Below are 20492 nucleotides of genomic sequence, written 5' to 3' on the forward strand. Positions count from 1 at the left end.
TCAGTAACAGCATCGGTTTCATTATTGGCTGTCTGAATCCAAATGGAAAAGGAACCTTCGCCACCGAGGCAGAGGGCTTCTGCTGAGCTATGGTCCCTACTAAACAGCCTCAGGGATAAAGTTCTAAACTGAAAACAAAGTCACCTAAAACACTCTAATGATGACTTCTACAGAAACCACTTAATCAGGCTCAGCTGTGAAGGTTTATCAGGAAGTCGGGCTGATACCGGAAAACATCACCACTTGGGTAAAAGATAAAAGACACTTAAGCATGAGTGGCTCCTAAAATTGAAAAGCTAACTAATTAAACTAAGCCTCTTTAAAAAAAAAAAAAAAGTAAAGTCAGAAAAGGCAAAAGCTAGCAGGAAAAATATATTCTTCCTTCTGAGCATAATAAGTGGGAATTCAGAGGAATCACCTGGATTACTCACTTTAAAAATTTAGTCACTTGATGATTTCCAGATAACAGTCACCAGAAACCTGCTGTGGACCTTGCTATGCATTCTATTTCCTTTTTACTCATGTCCACGTATATGTACTGAGCACTGTCCTAGGTACTATGGTTGGGGGGACTGGGTGTAAGATGAATAAAACTGTCTCTCTGTCATCAAGAGCCTAGTACTACTGTTAAGACCATGCCAGAAAACTTTAGGAGTATTTACCCATTCTACCACCCCTTTCCCTGGGAACTAACACCCTAATGCTGATCCACGTAGTTGTGACATAGGATTAGCCATATTTACACAACCTGGCTTCTCCCCTCCTGGCCATGTTTGACCTATGGAAGGCCACTGAGAGTTCCTTCCAGAGAATTTGGAAAGGAAGAAATAAGCAGTCTCTCTGTTGGCCAGAAATCTACATAACAGTACACTTGGACTGCGGAGGTCACACTATACAGCCTGTGAAGCAGAGAAAGCCAGACTGCATAAGAAGAGAATAAAGCTGATGCATATTCGTATGGACAAGTGCTAAAGAAGGAATACCACCTGGGTTCCTGGCAGCTCTCAGTTCCAGGGCAGACCATTCTGAAGCCTGCCAGCCTCACCACCCTTGTAGCTCTATATCAAGCTAGCCAAAGGTAGTTTCTGTTATTTGCAACCAAAGAGCCCTAATAACTATAGAGGGAGTAGGACTGCAACACAAATTCATCTAAAGCACAACAACATGATGCTGAGTTGGCTAGCATTCTGCTTCATTCATCTGAACACATCTTGAACAGTGAGTGGCACAGTAAGTGATAAAAGATGGGGATGTGAGTCAAGTCTCCACCCTTTGCCAGTCCTGTGACCTTGAGTAAATCCATTTAGCCCACACTCAACACAGTGCCTCCCACAAAGCAGGTACTCAAAATATATATGCAAGAGGAAGAACTCTGGGCAAGTAGCCACCTAAAGACTGGGTGCACTTACCTCTTCAAGACATTTCTCATCAACAAAATGGTAATAATAGTGCCTCTTTTTTTTTTTTATTTTATTTTATTTTTTTTTTGCGGTATGCGGGCCTCTCACTGTTGTGGCCTCCCTCATTGCGGAGCACAGGCTCCGGACGCGCAGGCTCCGGACGCGCAGGCTCAGCGGCCACGGCTCACGGGCCCAGCCGCTCCGTGGCATATGGGATCCTCCCAGACCGGGGCACGAACCCGTATCCCCTGCATCGGCAGGCGGACTCTCAACCACTTGCGCCACCAGGGAGGCCCAATAGTGCCTCTTTATGTATCTCACAGAATCAGAATGTACACAATCACTGTGTGATTAAAAGTCACTAAAAGGTTCAGAATGATGGGCAGGTCAAATAGAGACCCACTCGGATTAAACAAACAATATTTATTTATCTAAAGGAAGGGCTGGCAAACTATAGCCCACAGGCCAAATCCAGCCACCACCTGTGTTTGTATGGTGCACAGGATAACAATGGTTTTTACAAATGAACATTTGCAACCAATTTGATGGTAAGGAATACTAATTTTTAACCCCAACTCAGGTAAATGTTATCTCCCCCAAAAAAAGAATTCCATTCTTTTAAGAATTATATGCTTAGTAGACTTTTATTGTAAAAACTATACTCAATTACTATTATTATAATTTTAATTTTGTCAATTAAAAATGTGTGCACATTTGGTTCTCTCTTGTTACAAAGCACCTACACAGTATCTTGATTTTGCCTATTGGCCTACAAAGTCTAACAAATTTACTATCTGGCTCTTTACAGAAAAACTTTGCCACTTTTAATCTAAACAATGTCCCTGGGGATTCCCTGGTGGTCCAGTGGTTAGGACTCTGCACTTCCACTGCAAAGATTCCGGTTCAATCCCTGGTTGGGGAACTAGGATCCTGCAAGCCATGCAGTGTGCCCATAAATAAATAAATAAACCAAACAAACAATGTCCAAGAAGTCAACTCAGTCAGGGACATAGCACCAAAGTTATTTTTCTCATCAGCACTATTATTTTTAGAGTGCAGTTTTGCAGAACATGGGGCTTTTTACAAATGCATATTTTGCAAGATAGCAGGGTAAACCCACAATAATGTCTGAGTAAGTGACAGTCACATCAGACCTTGCAGAAGCTCAACGATCCACTTCAAGCCCAGGCTTAAACAGGCGGGGCCAGCCTGGCAATGTGCTCACCAGGGTCAGGAACATATCATCAATCTAGACAGTATGTCTATGGAGTACAGTACAGTACCAAATATTCATCCATCACCCTCAGCCTCCCAGATTAACACATTGTGGTCCAGGTTCATTCTTGAACCTAGATCTGTAAAATGAGAACCAAGTTCTATTACCCATAAAATCTCTAAGGTCATAACAATAGTTCTTTAGACCAGCCATTACGCCTGTCCCACAAAACAAAACTAGGTAACATATGCATCATACCTGAGTAAACCCTGGAAATAAGTGATTATGTTCACCAACATAATTAATAACAATAATAATGACAAATAATTTTTAAATATAATAAAATAAAATACTAATAAAATAATTTTAAAATATTTTGGAACACCTACAATAGGCATATAAAGGTGCATAAGAAATGGACTTTCCTAGGCAAGAAAACAGGATATATCAATCTCATATGTAATGCTATATAAGACAGATGAAAAAAAGAATAGCACTACTTAAAACACAGGGTAACACAGGACCTTAGAACTTCAAGGTGGCCTCTGAATAACATTCATGGAAGCCTAAGCTCCCACAAGTACAGAGCTTGAAAACCACAATAAAAGACAATCAGGAGCTCCAGAACTCTGTGTCTTCTTTGTCCAGAATATCAGGACAACAATAACAGCTATTTCCAAGGTTTGTGAGCATTAAACGAAGATTAAATATTCTTTTTAGTGAGTAGCACATGGTAAGCACTCCATAAATATTAGCTATTATTATGTTTTTCACTAAATAGCTGTCATCACATTGTATATACAGTAAATATAATTATTCATTCTGATTATTTCTCTTTATTAGACTGTAAGTATTCCCACATTATCACATACTCTTCATTGGCAGGTTTTTAACTTAATGAGCCACAAATGGCACTTTAGTTTTACTCTGATTTGGATTTATGTAATAATTAGTGAGGGTAATTATCTTTGCATATGTTTATTAATTTTATTTTTTTCTTGTTTTGTCTGTTCATGAGCCTTGTTCAAGAACCCAGTGGGAATCTCCATGGTTTCTTAAAATTAATGTTGGTTCAGAGTGAAAAGAAGCTTACCTTCTGGGCACCCTGTCTTAAAAATGTGCTGGCAAAAGTTTCCAAAACGCAGTTGAGAAAACCAGCCCCTGTGATTGAAATCCTGCCTTTTTGAATGAACTCTGTCCTGCAAAAAACAAAAATATACATCTCTGTAACACAACATTGTAAAGCAACTATATTCCAATAAAAATTAATTTAAAAAAATATATACACACGTTTGGGGTCATTGGTGTCACCTTTGGTGTCAGTCTATATTTGAATATTTAAATTATAGGGATTTCCAACAGCATTACTACCACTTATAGTCAACACAAAATAACATCCATAGTAATTCAATAACTGCCTATTACAACAAAGATTTTATCAAAAGGAGACTTCCAGTTTATATAATATAAGCAATGTATTCTATTCAAATTAAAGACTATTCATTTCAAGTTGCTAAGAAAGTAGATTTTAAAAGTTCTCAACACACACACAAACTGTAACTATGTGAGGTAACGGATGTGTTAAATAACCTTATTGTGATAATTATTTTATAATATATACAGGTATCAAATCATTACACTGCACATCTTAAACTCACACTATATTACATGTCACTTACATCTCAATAAAGCTGGAAAGAAGAGAAAACACATGGGTACATTATTCTGATTATAAAAACTGCAGAACACAGAATTTTTATTTATACCTAATGAATAATTCAGTGATCAAACTGTGAGTGTCAGGACAGTCAACAAGCTTTAAGAATCTCTACCTGACCCAAAATAAATAAACTTATTCTAAGTAAATATATATATATATATATATATATATATATATATATATATATATATATTTCTCATTCCATGCTACAAAATGTCTTGTTAAAATTGAGTATGAGACAATAATCAGCTGTATGACCTCAGGTAAATTACTTAGATTCTCTTAACTCAGTTTCTTCCCATGAAAATTGGGAATAATTATAGTATCTTCCTTTTACAACTAGTATCAGAAGTAAATGAATTAATACATACAACAGGAACATGAACAGTTCCTGACACAAAGTAAGGAACTTAATTATATGTTAGCCACCATTACTAAAGAGAGACAGACAGACAGAGAGGGGGAAGGACCCTGGAATGACTTCTTTAATCTTTGATTAGAAAAGGAGGTGAGACAGATTATATGTGCCACTAACCTATTTAAAGTTCTACCAATATTGGGACTTCCCTGGTGGCACAGTGGTTAAGAATCCGCCTGCCAATGAAGGGGACACAGGTTTGAGCCCTGGTCCAGGAAGATCCCACATGCCGTGGAGCAACTAAGCCTGTGTGCCACAACTACTGAGCCTGCGCTCTAGAGCCCACAAGCCACAACTACTGAAGCCCATGTGCCACAACTACAGAAGCCCACACGCCTAGAGCCCATGCTCCACAAGAGAAGCCACCGCAATGAGAAGCCCGTGCACTGCAACCAAGAGTAGCCCCCACTCGCCACAACTAGAGAAAGCCTGCACACAGCAATGAAGACCCAACACAGCCCAAAATAAATAAATAAATAAATACATTTATTAAAAATTTTAAAAAAAGTTCTACCAATATTAATTATCTCCATTTCATAAAGCAAAGATTTGAATAACACTTGAGAGTGATGTCATAAAGATGGTAGGATAGGAAGCCCCAGGCCCTCATTCCCCCACAGCAACCCCAACTTATGGGCCAAGTTGCCTTTATGAGAAGTGCATAAACCAGCTAAGAGACTGCAGCACCCCAGGCGAGTACAAAGCCAAGCAGAGCCACACTGAAGTGAACAAGAATGTTTGCTGCATTTACCTGTCACAGTCCCCATCCACCCAGCACAGGGCACCACAATTAGGAAAAAACCCCTGACTCCTGGCTTCTCCTTGGAAGGAAAGAAAAGAGCAGAATGTACAGCTAACAATCTGAATTTACAGTGGGCTGTCCAAGGAACTGGTTTCTGTCTTGCCTGACTCAGAATGCTGAAGGGAACAGCAACATACTTTGGATGTCTGGGGGCTGCTAAAAACAAAAGCAAGCATGGTGGCTTGTTATAGCACCAAAGAATCTGCAGTACCACAAACAGACACCAGGGAGAGCAAGAGAATATGAGCTCTTGATAACAGGGGCAAACCTTCTAACTGGAAAGTTACACACACAAGCCCCAAAGAGAAACATCCTCACAAAAGACATGAGGGCCCCCCCCGAAAATCTCTACCCAGGCTGATGGGTGAAGGTCTTCCCCTGCACAAAGCCAGTCTGCAGAGGTTGGGAGAGGTGGCTGTCTTTTCAAATGCCCAAGTCTCAACAAAAGATCACAAAGTAAACAAAGAAACAAGGAAACAAGGCCCAACCAAAATAACAAGATAAACCTCTGGAAACCAATCCTAAAGAAATAGAAATCTATTAATTACCTGACAAAGAATTCAAAATAGCCACCTGAAAGATGGTCAATGAGTTAAAAGAGAACAGAGGTAGACAACTAAATGAAATCAGGAAAATGCGGCATGAACAAAATAAGAATATCAACAAAGAGATAGAAACTAATTTTAAGAAAAAGAAAAAAAAACAGAAATCCAGGAACTGAAGAATAAAATATAAAAACTGAAAAATTCACTAGAAGGGTTAAACACCAGATTTGATCAAGCAGCAGAAAGAATCAGTGAACTTGAAGACAAGTCATTTAAAATTACTGAGTCAGAGGAGAATGAAAAATGAAAAAGAAAAAAGAATGAAGAAAAGTTAAGATGGCCTAATGGACTTACAGGACATCATGAAGTGGTCAACGTACACACTACAGGAGTGCCAGAAGGAGAGGAGAGAAAGAAAGAAGCAAAAAGCCTATTTGAAGAAATAATGGCAGAAAACTTCCCAAATTTGAGGAAGAAAATGGACATCCAAATTCAAGAAGCTCAATGATGCCAAAGAGGATAAATCTTAAAGAGACCCACATCAAGACTTTTATAATCAAATCATCAAGTCGCAGACAATGAGAGAGAATCTTGAAAGCAGCAAGAAAAAAAGCAACTTGTCACATACAAGGGAGCCCACATAAAATTTTCAGCGATTTCTCGGGAGAAACTTAGTAGGCCACAAAAAATTGGTATGATATATTCAAAGTGCTAAAGAAAAAAAACAAACTGGAAACCAAGAATACTGTATTTGTTAAAACTATCCTTCAAAAATGAAGGTGAAATTAAGGCTTTCCCAGATAAACAAAAGCTGAGGGAGTTCATCACCACAAGATACTGGACTTTGCCTCATTTATTCATTTGTTCATTACACACTGACTGAGTGGCTACTATCTACTAAGCACCTTACTGGGTGCAAGAGCCCCACAGGGAAGGACAGTTTCTGTCCTCCAGGATCTCACTGACTAGTGGGAAAGACACACAGACAAGAGGGTGAGTGTCACACCAGCAAATGCAGGCAAAGCATTCCACCAGAGGAAAACCACAAGGATTCAGACAAGAAGGTGTGAAGGAGCAGAGAATGTCTGAAGAGCAGCCAGTTATCTGAAAATACCCAATACTTAGTAAGGGGCTTGATCAATTTTTTTCCATAAAAATGACTAGCGTATAAGGTAGGTGTGGGAGATGTTAGGAGATAGGGCTGGAAGGACAGATAGAGACCAGATTGCAGATGGTATTCCCAGACTGAGGAGTTTAGACTTTACCCTGAAGGCAAGAAGGACTTCGCATCTGAGGCCACCAAGTAACAGGTACAGATGAACAGTTACATGTGCACCATTGACTAAAAGGCTTGTTACCATCCCTTAATGCTTTTAGATGACTTCCTATCCCCCATTTTCAGCACAGTGCCTACATTCAATGAGTTCAATGAGTATTTGTTAAATGGATAAATTAATATTAAATTTCTTTACAATCAAAAATATTCCACAACAACAAAAAACTTCCCCCTACCTTCTTGTATCTCTAAGGAAAGGAAATGGGAGCCAAATCTCCCATAGGTGTACTTGGGTGTATTTGTACATGTATATATGAGCACATTCACTAACACTAAGAAATATATTGAGAAAACTATGATTTCAAAAAGCTGTGATTTTGGTAAAAATAGCTACTATAACCTCTTAATTAGAGCTTCTCTCTAATTCTCCAATAGCAGTAGCCTCTACATTTAGATCATGCATATAGTGAAAGGAAGCCTTCAGAATATTTCTCTCTCCCTCTCCCTCACCCTCTCCTGTCTACCCCCTCCTCTCTCCCCTCTCCCCTCCCCTCCACACACACAGTTATCTCAGCCAATATGACATAAATAGTCTAGGCAACTAGTCAGTCTAAGCAAAGCAGCTTCCACCTTAGATTTAAGCCTATTTTAAATGATTTGCTCATGTAAAACTATATCCTGGTGACACTAATCTTTCCTGTCTTTGTTCCCGATCAGTCAGAGTAGAAATTTACAGTGATTTTAATATTTCAAAATGAAAAGTTGAGCAGTCTTACACTCTTAGGAGAAATGTACTCTTCAGTCTGCAAGGAAAACATAGGTGAGGGATTAATATAAGTCTCACTTATATCATATTCTAACCAACATTTCTTTCTGCCACTTTTGGGAGAAGCAAGTGCTCAGAAAAGCACTCTCAGGCTTGGCCCACATATAAGAGAATAACAGGGCAGTAAAGCAGGGTCATGCCCTTGCCATCAATGAGATGAGAGTTTATCCCACTGTATTTTAAGACTGACAGAGAAGGAACTGCTGTGCTTTCTCTCAATAACTCATTGACAAAGCACATCAGACATTTTCTTCTTAATACACATAGCTAACCTAAATCCCTCATGCTAGATAAGCCTCCATTTAAGTTCCTACACAAAACACAGCAACTTACACAACAATTTACGGGTTTAATTTCAGCTCTTTTTTATTATTTTTTTTTTAATTTCTTTGTTTATTTTTTGGCTGCATTGGGTTTTTTGTTGCTGGGTGCAGGCTTTCTCTAGTTATGGCAAGCAGGGGCTACTCTTCATTGCAGTGCGTGGGCTTCTCATTGTGGTGGCCTCTCTTGCTGCAGAGCATGGGCTCTAGGCACGCAGGCTTCAGTAGTCGTGGCACACGGGCTCAGTAGTTGTGGCTCGCGGGCTCCAGAGCGCAGGCTCAGCAGTTGTGGCGCACAGGCCTAGCTGCTCCGCAGCATGTGGGATCCTCCCAGACCAGGGCTCAAACCTGTGTCCCCTGCATTGGCAGGCAGATTCTCAACCACTGCACCACCAGGGAAGTCCTCAGCTCTTCTTTAAAAAAAGAAAGAGAAAAAGATGGATGGATGGATGGATGGACGGACAGACAGAAAAATGGACAGAGCTGAAATATGAACAGACTCTCCGGGCATTAGAATTATAGGTGTTATTTATTTACTTCGTTCTTTTCACTAATTTCTGTAATAAAGATGTATTACTTGGCAATCACCAAAAAACATCACTAATAAATCCTTGAGGATCATTTTTATATAAATAAAAAGTTATTCTTTAAAAGGTTCTGTGCTACCAAGAACCATTTTCAGCAAAGGGACTTGCTAACTTTTTTTAAAATGTGTATCCTGCCACTTTTTTAAATTTAATTTTATCTTATTTTATTTATTTATTTTTGGCTACGTTGGGTCTTCATTGCTGCACGTGGGCTTTCTTCTAGTTGCAGTGAGCAGGCTTCTCATTGCAGTAGCTTCTCTTGTTGCGGAGCATGGCCTCTAAGTGTACGGGTTTCAGTAGTTGTGGCACACGGGCTTAGTAGTTGTGGCTTGAGGGCTCTAGAGCACAGGCTCAGTAGTTGTGGTGCACGGGCTTCGTTGTTCTGTGGCATGTGGGATCTTCCCAGACTAGGGCTCGAACCCGTGTCCCCTGAATTGGCAGGTGGATTCTTAACCACTGCGCCACCAGGGAAAGTCGAGGACATGTTAACTCCGGCCTTATCCTTCATTTAAAGTCTCATTAAATCACCTCTTGGCTTTCCTTTTCTCACACTATGTAATTCCATTTCTTTGTGCCTTTTGATCTAAGACTTGTTCCTGCCCCCAAGTTTTGTTTGATGTTTCACTCAAGAGATATATAAAGATGATTCAAGTTTTCCTACACCTGTCTTATCTCTGTTAAGCCTAAAGGAATGACTGCATCCATTTATGATGTTATATACTCAGGGTCACACTTATTCTTCAAAAAACTGTATAGTAACAATGTGTATTATGTATCAGACACTGTACTATGTTCTGAGGTCGTTACTCAATGTTTTCTCTCTCTTACACACGAGGAAACTGTGGCAAAGAGAAGTTAAATAACTTGCCTGAGGTCACAGCTTAATGTCATGCAGATTCACCTCAAAACCCAAGTCCTGCTCCTATCTCAGTGAAGGAGACAACCATCATCCTAGTCTGTAAGATTAGAAATCTCGGCAACAGGTTAAATGGTTCTTTTTCTAATCAATCCAAACATTCACTCAGTCCCCAGATTGTGTTTATTTTACTTCCAATGTTCCTCAACAGTCCATGTCATTCTCTCTCTTGCTGCTGCTACTGCCTGGGTTTAGCACAGCACTTTCTCTCTCCAGGACCACCACAACTGCCTCCCAATGGGATCCTTGCCTCCAGCATGGGCTCCTCATAACCCACACTGCCCCATCAGCTTCCTAAGCACACCCTGATCTTGTCACTGTTCACTAAGGCACAGGGAATTAAACCTGCATGCTCAGTGGAGATTCACCCCTACTGTTGCACGAAGCTGTTGTTTGTTAGTTTTCATTGCTGCATACTGTTCTATTGCTTGAAAATACTCCAAATTATTTATCCACTCTACTGAAGATGGACATTTAATGTGGACTCAGTTTGGGGCTACTAATAGTTCTGTAAAGTAAATATTTATAATGCATCCAGCTACATATGTGCACAAGTGTCTCTAGAGTGTCTAGTGGTCAAATATCTGGGTCACAGGACATGCACAGTTTCAACTTTTAAAAAATGCCGGGACTTCCCTGGTGGTCCAGTGGTTAAGACTCTGCACTTCCACTGCAGGGGGGCGCAGGTTCGATCCCTGGTCAGGGCACTAAGATCCAGCATACTGTGCAGCGTGGCCCAAAAAAAAAGAAACCGGGGGAAAACATGCCAAATGTTTTTCTAAATGGTTGTACCTATATATTTTTTCTTCATTGCATTATTTCCTATTGCAGTGACTTAGCACATGGTAAGAAATCAACAATGCATTAGGGGCAGAAGGATGGAGAGAGGAGGGAGAGGAGGGGAGAAGCAAAAGAAGAGAAATTTATGGCACATCTCAATACTTCTGTCAGGGAAATTGAACCAAATGTCTCAGGAGGTCACTTGCTAGTGTCAGTAGGGGGCAGCCTTCACCTGGCTGAGAGATAAGCCAGCACAGCATCTGGAAACGTGTTCAAAGAGGAGGCTCACTCACTCCCATGGTGCCTATACCTGAGTCACATCTATCGCTTTGTCCATGGGCGGACAGAATTCAACACAGAACACAATGGAATCATGACAGAGCGCACAGCTCAAAGCTAGGAACACCTTTGTGACAGTGAATGACAGCTTACACCATCAGTCTCCTACTCTGGGGTCATTTGAAAATGTGTTTCCTTCTGAATTTGGGGAAATAAAAAAGTTCAGAGGAAACATGGATCAGGAATTAATCCCCAGAGCACACAGCCACCAGCTCTGAATCCTCAAAACAGCAGTTTCCAGAAAGCAAAAGCTCTTAATGAGATCCTGTCCCTGAATTATTGACTGGTTGGGTATGGCAAATCTTGCCCAATTGTTTTCATGATTGGGAATTTAATTAAAGTGTCTTTGAGAAGGAAAAATGGTTCCACGGATATGCTTGTTGTGATGACATCTCAGTTCTAGTCAGGCTGTTTTTGGCATTCTCCTGTAACCACACAGAGGGGTGGCCCAAGGGACAGGCAGGGCCCAACACTGCTGCGGACACTGCCCGGCCCGGGCGTGCACTTCACCACGCCAGGACACGCGGCCCCTCCCCCCAGCTTACCAGACCCACTTACAGAACTGTGCTTCTTCAGAGACTCAATTCAATTTTCAGGGTCCTCATTAAGTGCTAAGCACTTTTTAGCCTTAACACGAACACACATAATTATACACGCGCTTCTTATATTTTTTATATCTGTATTAAATATATATATCTTTACAGGACATGATTAGGCATATGGTTCCTGGAGTCAGATGGCTTGGACTCACATCTCCTCTCTAACACCGAATGGGGACCTGCCCACGTTAGGCAAGTTCCTGAAGCCCAGTCTCCTCTGTAAAATGGGGTTAATCACACCTACTCAAACTTTGTTCCAAAGGTGAATAAGGTAATAGGCGTGAAGCACTCAAGGTAATATGAGTAAGCATTCGATACACGTCAGTTAATCATACTAACACTGGTAGTAATAATGCTATTTACTACTACCATCATTATGATTCCCATTTGCAGAAAGAAGGGCACGGTGTCTGGGAAGTTAAATGCCCACAGTACAAATCCAGCTCCAGTAAACTCCAAAGGATTTCCACTTCACTGGCATCTAGATGGCACTCAATCCCCATAAACTACTTGGCAAGGAGTCCCTCCCGCCCCATGCTGGCATTCAAGGCCCTCGGAGCTCCAGAACCCTCCATCTTTCCAGCCTTCCCTCCCTCCCTGCTATCACATGTCACACACCCCGCACAGCGGCCACAGAGACCAAACACCCTGCTGGTCTCTATAACCTTCACTCCTAAAGCCCTTCCCCTCTGAGCGGCTCTCCTTTAACCCATCCCAGGAACCACTGGGTTGCAGCCTAAACGATTAACCAGGAGCAGGAACAGGGAGTAAGTAAACGGTGGATCTCAGGAACCTAGCAGCCTAATGCGGGTAAACATTATAGGGCAGGGTGGCTCAGTCTCTTAAAACATAGCATTCATTCTCACAATCTATCTTATTAATAGCCTATCGTGCAGAAGCACTGTATTAAGTCCTTTATATACACATTTCAGTTAATTCTCACTATCTATCTTATGAGGTAGATAATATTAACCCCATTTTACAGATGAAAAAACTGAGGTTCCGAGTGGCAAATTTGCTAATGAGGTCACCCAAAAGTAAATGGCATGACCACTTTTTGAATCCACACAGGTAACATCAGCTCCTGTGTCCCTTCCCACAGTCCTGCCTCCTAGAAATGTGTCTATTCAGTGCAAGCTTACTGGCATCCTAAGTGGTGGACAAAGCTTCAAAATACACAAGTCTGTGAACTGGTCCAACTGGAGGCTGGTCTTGGGATATCGGGCCCACCAGCACATGTATCCCATTCAGGCTGGCTTCAAGGATGTACGTTCTACGGGGTGGCACAGGGCTCAGCTACCAGAAGGGCTACACACTCAGTTGAATGCTCCACTGTCCCTGTTTCAAAATTTGTATCTATTTTTTAACAGGGATTCTGCATTTTCATTTTGCACTGGCTCCTGCAAATTATGTAGCTGTTCCTGATCCCATTTCAAACATAAGTCTATACAACACTGCCAACTGCCAGGTCCCTGGGAAGTTTTATGAGATGCTTAGGAATACATACTTCAGTTTAGCAATACCTAATAAAAGCCTCAAATACATGCAAACCCTTTGACCCATAACATCTACTGCTAACAATGGGTTCTGAGCAAAAAATCTTAGATGAGGGCATAGACCAGCCTACAAACATATTCATCACATCACTATCTATAAGAGCAAATAATGGCAAATAATGCAATGCCCGATAATTAAACACACTAGAATAATTTTATTCAATAAATACAGCTGACCAGCCATTTTTAAAAATCATTTTAAAATGACACATTCAATAAGGAAAGACAGTCCCAAATGCAATGTTTAATTGTAAAAGTCAGAACACCATGTACAGTATGATTCCAAGTCTGTAAAAATTCTGCACAATGAGTAAATAAATTGTAGCAACTACAGTATGCTCCTACCATGGAGTACTACACAGCAATGGGAAAACAACAAACTAAACTGCTGATACACACAAGATGAAGCTCCTAGACACACTGCCGAACAAAAAACAACAACGACAAAAAACTAATACAACAGAATACATACTATACGATTCCATTCCATGTGAAGATCAACAAGAGACAAAACTAATCTATAAAGATGGATGTCAGAATATTGGTTCCCTCTGGGGTCACTGACTAGAAACAGCACTGACCTGAAAAAAGAAGTATCCATACTTCTTTTTTCTTATATGTATCTTGTAACTGTCCTAGAATGAACATGTAATACTTGTGAAAAAAAAGAGGAAACTTTTTTTTTTTTCTTTTTGCAGTACGCGGGCCTCTCAGTGTTGTGGTCTCTCCCGTTGCAGAGCACAGGCTCCGGACACGCAGGCTCAGCGGCCACGGCTCATGGGCCCAGCCACTCTGCGGCATGTGGGATCTTCCCGGACCGGGGCACGAACCCGTGTCCCCTGCATCGGCAGGTGGACTCTCAACCACTGCGCCACCAGGGAAGCCCTGGAAACATTATTTTTAAACATGATAATGAAGAATACTTGGAGCAAGACTCATCCAAACAGGACCTATGTGAGGGCCAGAACGTTTTCCTACCTTCAGAAAAGAGGCTGTTGAGTCTTCCCAGAGCAGAGCAGAGAATAAAACAGAGCAAGCTAGGAATTACCACTTAGATTCCTCTCAAGGCTACCCCCCTCTTGAGGTCAGACACATATGAAATGGAACAGCCTCCACCTCCAGCACAGAAAATGTCTCAAAATGTAGCTGTGAATTCAAACCAGGAAAATGAACTCAGCTGGTCAATTTTTTTTCCCATCTCTTTGCTTAGCTACCAACACTAGCCTTGATTAAAAAGAGGGTGAACAGCTCCCAGGCGTTGACCCGCAACCTGATGGAGGAGTTAGACCCTTACACTGGGAGGACAGTCATCAGGCTCCTGGCTACTGTCCCAGGACCGTTAGGGTTTCTGCATGGCATCGATTCTTGGTTGGTAAAACATTCTAATTTTTAATACCCAAACTTTTTATTTACTAGAGATGGATGGAGGAAGAGAAAGAAAGGGGAGGGGGGAGGGGAGGGGAGGGGAGGGAGAAAGTAAAAAGGAAAGAAAAAAAATAAGAGAAAGAGAGGAAGGGAAGGAGGGAGGGTGGGAGGGAAGGAGGGAAGTGGGGAGAGAGGGAGGGAGGAAGGGAGGAAGGAAATTAAACTGGCCTCTCTGCTCCATAAGAGATTCCAGAAGAGTTAATCCAAATTTTGCTAAACCTTTCAGCAGGGTGTTTCTGCCAAGAAATGTTTACTGTTTGCTGGAGAGTCAGATTATCAACTGGTCATGCTTTATAAGATTAACAGGAACTTTGCACAAAACAGAGCTCCAAAAGTGGTGCCAGCTGTATGTCTGCTTTCCACTGTAAGCACAGGATACTAACTAGCTATCAAGGGTTCCCAAATCTGGAGGCTCAACAGATTCACTGGGAAAACTTTAAATATATTGACTCCCAGGAGCCAGCCCAAGCCGACAGAACTAGAATCACCACAATGAATCCACACGTTTAAACTCCCCCCAACCCTTCACTAATACACAACTGAAAACCAAAGGGCAAAGGAGGATGGGAGAGGAAAAAAAAAAAATCAATAGGCATTCACTAATATATTTCAAAAGCTCTTACTTGTAAATGGCACAGAATGCTCTCTTGGCTAAACATCATTGTTTCCAGTTCAATCATCACCTCCATTTTCAATAAAACAGCTTACTCCACTTGTCAAAGTTAGTACCTTTAAGGAAACACGGCACTTTGAAAACAGCATTTATTCACCATTAGTTCCAACGACAACCTACATTATCTAGTGCTTTATACTCCCCAAGTGTAGGGCATTTATTATCTTATTAAATCTTCACACCACTCTGTGAGGGATCTCAGGCCAGCTTTATCCCTTCTCCCAGAGTCCAACAGCACGTAAGCGACCAAGCAGCAAAAACCAGCAGAGAAGTATCCATATTACTGGGTTCAAGAGTCCCTCTACACCGAATTTCGTACCAAATCCTATCAGACTTCCCCAATCTGCATGTGCCCTTTCTGCCAGTCCCCTTTTCAGCCCATAAGAAGCATTATCTGCCATTCATTCAACAAATGGCCACGGAGACTTCTCTGTGAGCCCAGCACTGTGCCAGACGCAGGGGTGCAACAGGATGGAAAAGCAGAGAAGGCCCTGATTATATGGACACAAACGTATCTTTGTAGGGCAGTCTTACTGAGTGGAAAATAAGGTTCTTGCCCAGACGCCTGCCATATTTACAGAAAAGGCACTGGTGCTCCGTGTTCTATAACTGGCAGTACGTTCTGCTAATTATCTCATCACCCACTGGTGCATGGGAAATCAAGGTCAATATAAGCACAGGGCATCCTGTTTGGGGATGAATACAGTGGTTTTTATTCAGGATATTAGATAACAACACCCTCAAGACCTTTATCATCATGATCGAGGCTTAGGAATCATTCCTAAGTAAAGTTGACAAAGCCAGAATATTTTAATACCTCAGTGAAAACAAGCGTGGAGGTCAACTAAAAAGGCTACTGCCAAATGCATGCAAGTCACCAAACTATCAAATTTGCTCGTGGGAAAAAAATACATCAGAGTACGGAAAAAACAAATACACAACAAAAAATGCCCAACAATTAGTCCCTCGAAACATGCAAATTATACTATTTGTGAATCACCAAATGAATACTTGAGACTTGGGATGTTTTAATCCAGAAATTTAAAAATTAAACATTAAAAATATTATATACCTTATTTAACAGAACAAAGAATATTCATACGAGTCACTTCAGTGATAACGAAAACTTACTGAACTAAGAACAGCTGCTCATCCGAGTCATTTAATCTGTGTGTAAAGTTTGATTTTGACTTTTTTGTTTCTTTTACTATAGTGCAGGTGGGATTTTTTTTGATATCTTATAAATGTTGAGTCAACGTAACCAATGTTATTAACACACATTCTACTAGGCTGAACATCTCCAAATCTCAGAAATAAGGTTTGCAAGCCTCAATGGATAAGCAGAAGCTCTTAGACACGGAAAGGTGAAGACATGAGCCATCATGATGCTCAGTGCTGAGTATGGGATTATGGTCTTGTCACTCAGAAGCAAAACCCAGCTCTGTACCCTCACAAACAGCATGAGTCTCCAGTGACAGTGATAACTTAAATCCTGCTTCAAGATAACAGTTTTTATTTACCACCAAAACACACACAGTTATGATGAAAGAGCAAAGCCCAAGAAAAAACTTTTACAAGATGATTATCATTTAGAATTACATTACTTGGATACAGTAAATGTTATTAAAACCAAATCTAGTGCATATCAATTACATTCCCACATAGTACAATAAAAATCTATTTATAATAAGGAAAAGAACCAGGACTGACAGATAAATACATTTTAAAGTCCAGAAGCAGGAGGAGCTTCAAGATGGAGTTGTAAGACGCGGAGATCACCTTCCTTCCCACAGATACACCAGAAATATGTCTACACGTGGAACAACTCCTACAGGACACCTACTGAATGCTGGCAGAAGACCTCAGACCTCCCAAAAGGCAAGAAACTCCCCACGTACTTGGGTAGGGCAAAAGAAAAAAGAAAAAACAGAGACAAAAGAATAGGGACGGGATCTGCACCAATGGGAGGGAGCCGTGAAGGAGGAAAGGTTTCCACACACTAGAAGTCCCTTCGCGGGCGGAGACTGCGGGTGGCGGAGGGGAGGAGCTTCGGAGCCATGGAAGAGAGCACAGCGACAGGGGTGCAGAGGGCAAAGCGGAGAGATTCCCGCACAGAGGATGATGCCGACCAGCACTCACCAGCCTGAGAGGCTTGTCTGCTCACCCGCCAGGGCGGGCGGGGCTGGGAGCTGAGCTCGGGCTTCGGAGGTCAGATCCCAAGGAAAGAACCGGGGTTGGCTGCGTGAACACAGAATGAAGGGGGCTAGTGTGCCACGGCTAGCTGGGAGGGAGTCTGGGAAAAAGTCTGGAACTGGCTAAGAGGCAAGAGACCATTGTTTCGGTGTGCATGAGGAGAAGGGATTAAGAGCACGGCCTAAACGAGCTCCAGAGACGGGCGCAAGCCACAGCTATTAGCGCGGACCCCAGAGACGGGCATGAAACACTAAGGCTTCTGCTGCCGCCGCCAAGAAGCCAATGTGCAAGCACAGGTCACTATCCACACCTCCCCTCCCGGGAGCCTGTGCAGCCCAGCACTGCCAGGGTCCCCGATCCAGGGACAATTTCCTGGGAGAAGACACAGCATGCCTCAGGCTGGTGCAACGTCACGCTGGCCTCTGCCACTGCAAGCTCGCCCCACATCTGTACCCCTCACTCCCCCTGGCTTGAGTGAGCCAGAGCCCCCGAATCAGCTGCTCCTTTAACCCCGTCCTGTGTGAGCGAAGAACAGATGCCCTCAGGCGACCTACACGCAGATTCGGGGCCAAATCCAAATCTGAGCCCCTGGAGCTGTGCGAACAAACAAGAGAAAGGGAAATCTCTCCCAGCAGCCTCAGGAGCAGCGGATTAAATCTGCACAATCAATTTGATGTACCCTGCATCTGTGGAATACCTGAATACACAATGAATCACCCCAAATTGAGGGGGTGGACTTTGGGAGCAATGATATTTTTTTTTTCCTTTTTCTCTTTTTGTGAGTGTGTATGTGTATGCTTCTGTGTGTGATTTTGTCTGTATAGCTTTGCTTTTACCCTTTGTCCTAGGGTTCTGTCTGTCCATGTTTTTCTTTTTTTTTTTTTTTTTGGATTTTTTTTAGGATAGTTTTTAGTGCTTGTTATCATTGGTTGATTTGTTTTTTGGTTTGGTTGCTCTCTTCTTTCTTTCTCTTTTTTATGACTTTTCAACTTTTTTATTTTTTGATTATTTTTTATTTTAATAACTTTATTTTATTTTATTTTACTGTTTCCTCCTCCCTTCCTCCCTTCCTCTCTCTCTCTCTCTATCCTCTCTTTCTCTCTTCCTTTTCTCCCTTTTATTCTTTTTTTTTTTTTTTTTTTTTTTTAATCTCCTACCCTTACTTACCCCTTCCCCTTACCCCTTACCCTTCCCTCTCCCCACTGGTAACCACTAATTTGTTCTTTATACCTGTGAGTCTGTTTCTTTTTATTATATTCACTAGTTTGTTGTATTTTTTTAGATTCCACATATCAGTGATAACATCCAGTATTTATCTTTCTCTGTCTGACTTATTTCACTTAGCGTAATAATACCCTCCAAGTCCATTCATGTTGTTGCAAATGGCAAAATTTAATTCTTTTTTATGGCTGAGGAGTATTCCATTGTATACATATATCACATCTTCTTTATGCATTCATCTGTTGATGGACACTTAGGTTACTTCCATATCTTGGCAATTGTAAATAATGCTGCTATGAACATTGGGGTGCATGTATTGCGTTTTTGTTTCTTTTTAATATATACCCAGGAGTGGAACTGCTTGATCATACAGTAGTTCTTTTTTTAGTTTTTTTTTTTTTTTTACAAATTTAATCAGTTATACATATACATATGTTCCCATATCCCCTCCCTTTTGCGTCTCCCTCCCACCCTCCCTATCCCACCCCTCCAGGCGGTCACAAAGAACCGAGCTGATCTCCCTGTGCTATGCGGCTGCTTCCCACTAGCTCTCTACCTTACATTTGGTAGTGTATATATGTCCATGCCGCTCTTTCACTTTGTCACAGCTTACCCTTCCCCCTCCCCATATCCTCAAGTCCATGCTCTAGTAGGTCTGTGTCTTTATTCCTGTCTTACCCCTATGTTCTTGATGACATTTTTTTCTTAAATTCCATATATATGTGTCAGCATACAGTATTTGTCTTTCTCTTTCTGACTTACTTCACTCTGTATGACAGACTCTAGGTCCATCCACCTCATTACAAATAGCTCAATTTCCTTTCTTTTTATGGCTGAGTAATATTCCATTGTATATATGTGCCACATCTTCTTTATCCATTCATCCGATGATGGACACTTAGGTTGTTTCCATCTCCGGGCTATTGTAAATAGGGCTGCTATGAACATTTTGGTACATGTCTCTTTTTGAATTATGGTTTTCTCAGGGTATATGCCCAGTAGTGGGATTGCTGGGTCATATGGTAGTTCTATTTGTAGTTTTTTAAGGAACCTCCATACTGTTCTCCATAGTGGCTGTACCAATTCACATTCCCACCAGCAGTGCAAGAGTGTTCCCTTTTTTCCACACCCTCTCCAGCATTTATTGTTTCTAGATTTTTTGATGATGGCCATTCTGACTGGTGTGAGATGATATCTCATTGTAGTTTTGATTTGCATTTCTCTAATGAGTAAAGATGTTGAGCATCCTTTCATGTGTTTGTTGGCTGTGTGTATATCTTCTGTGGAGAAATGTCTATTTAGGTCTTCTGCCCATTTTTGGATTGGGTTGTTTGTTTTTTTGCTATTGAGCTGCATGAGCTGCTTATAAATTTTGGAGATTAATCCTTTGTCAGTTGCTTCATTTGCAAATATTTTCTCCCATTCTGAGGGTTGTCTTTTGGTCTTGTTTATGGTTTCCTTTGCTGTGCAAAAGCTTTGAAGTTTCATTAGGTCCCATGTGTTTATTTTTGTCTTTATTTCCATTTCTCTAGGAGGTGGGTCAGAAAGGATCTTGCTGTGATTTATGTCATAGAGTGTTCTGCCTATGTTTTCCTCTAGGAGTTTGATAGTGTCTGGCCTTACATTTAGGTCTTTAATCCATTTTGAGCTAATTTTTGTGTATGGTGTTAGGGAGTGATC

General features: G+C 41.4%; 1 protein-coding gene across 3 annotated transcripts in view; it reads right to left on the reverse strand.

Annotated features, from left to right (window-relative positions):
- The window catches only part of PRELID2 (PRELI domain containing 2), a 91961-nt gene that overhangs the window by 29800 nt on the left and 41669 nt on the right, over nucleotides 1–20492 (reverse strand). For all 3 annotated transcript variants that reach the window (XM_060093570.1, XM_060093572.1, XM_060093571.1), the window contains exon 5: nucleotides 3710–3815. In XM_060093570.1, coding sequence (XP_059949553.1) covers nucleotides 3710–3815 — 106 coding nt within the window. The remainder of the gene's footprint in view (nucleotides 1–3709; nucleotides 3816–20492) is intronic.

The sequence above is a fragment of the Mesoplodon densirostris genome, chromosome 3 (genome assembly GCF_025265405.1).
Source record: "Mesoplodon densirostris isolate mMesDen1 chromosome 3, mMesDen1 primary haplotype, whole genome shotgun sequence".
NCBI classification, from domain to species: domain Eukaryota; kingdom Metazoa; phylum Chordata; class Mammalia; order Artiodactyla; family Ziphiidae; genus Mesoplodon; species Mesoplodon densirostris.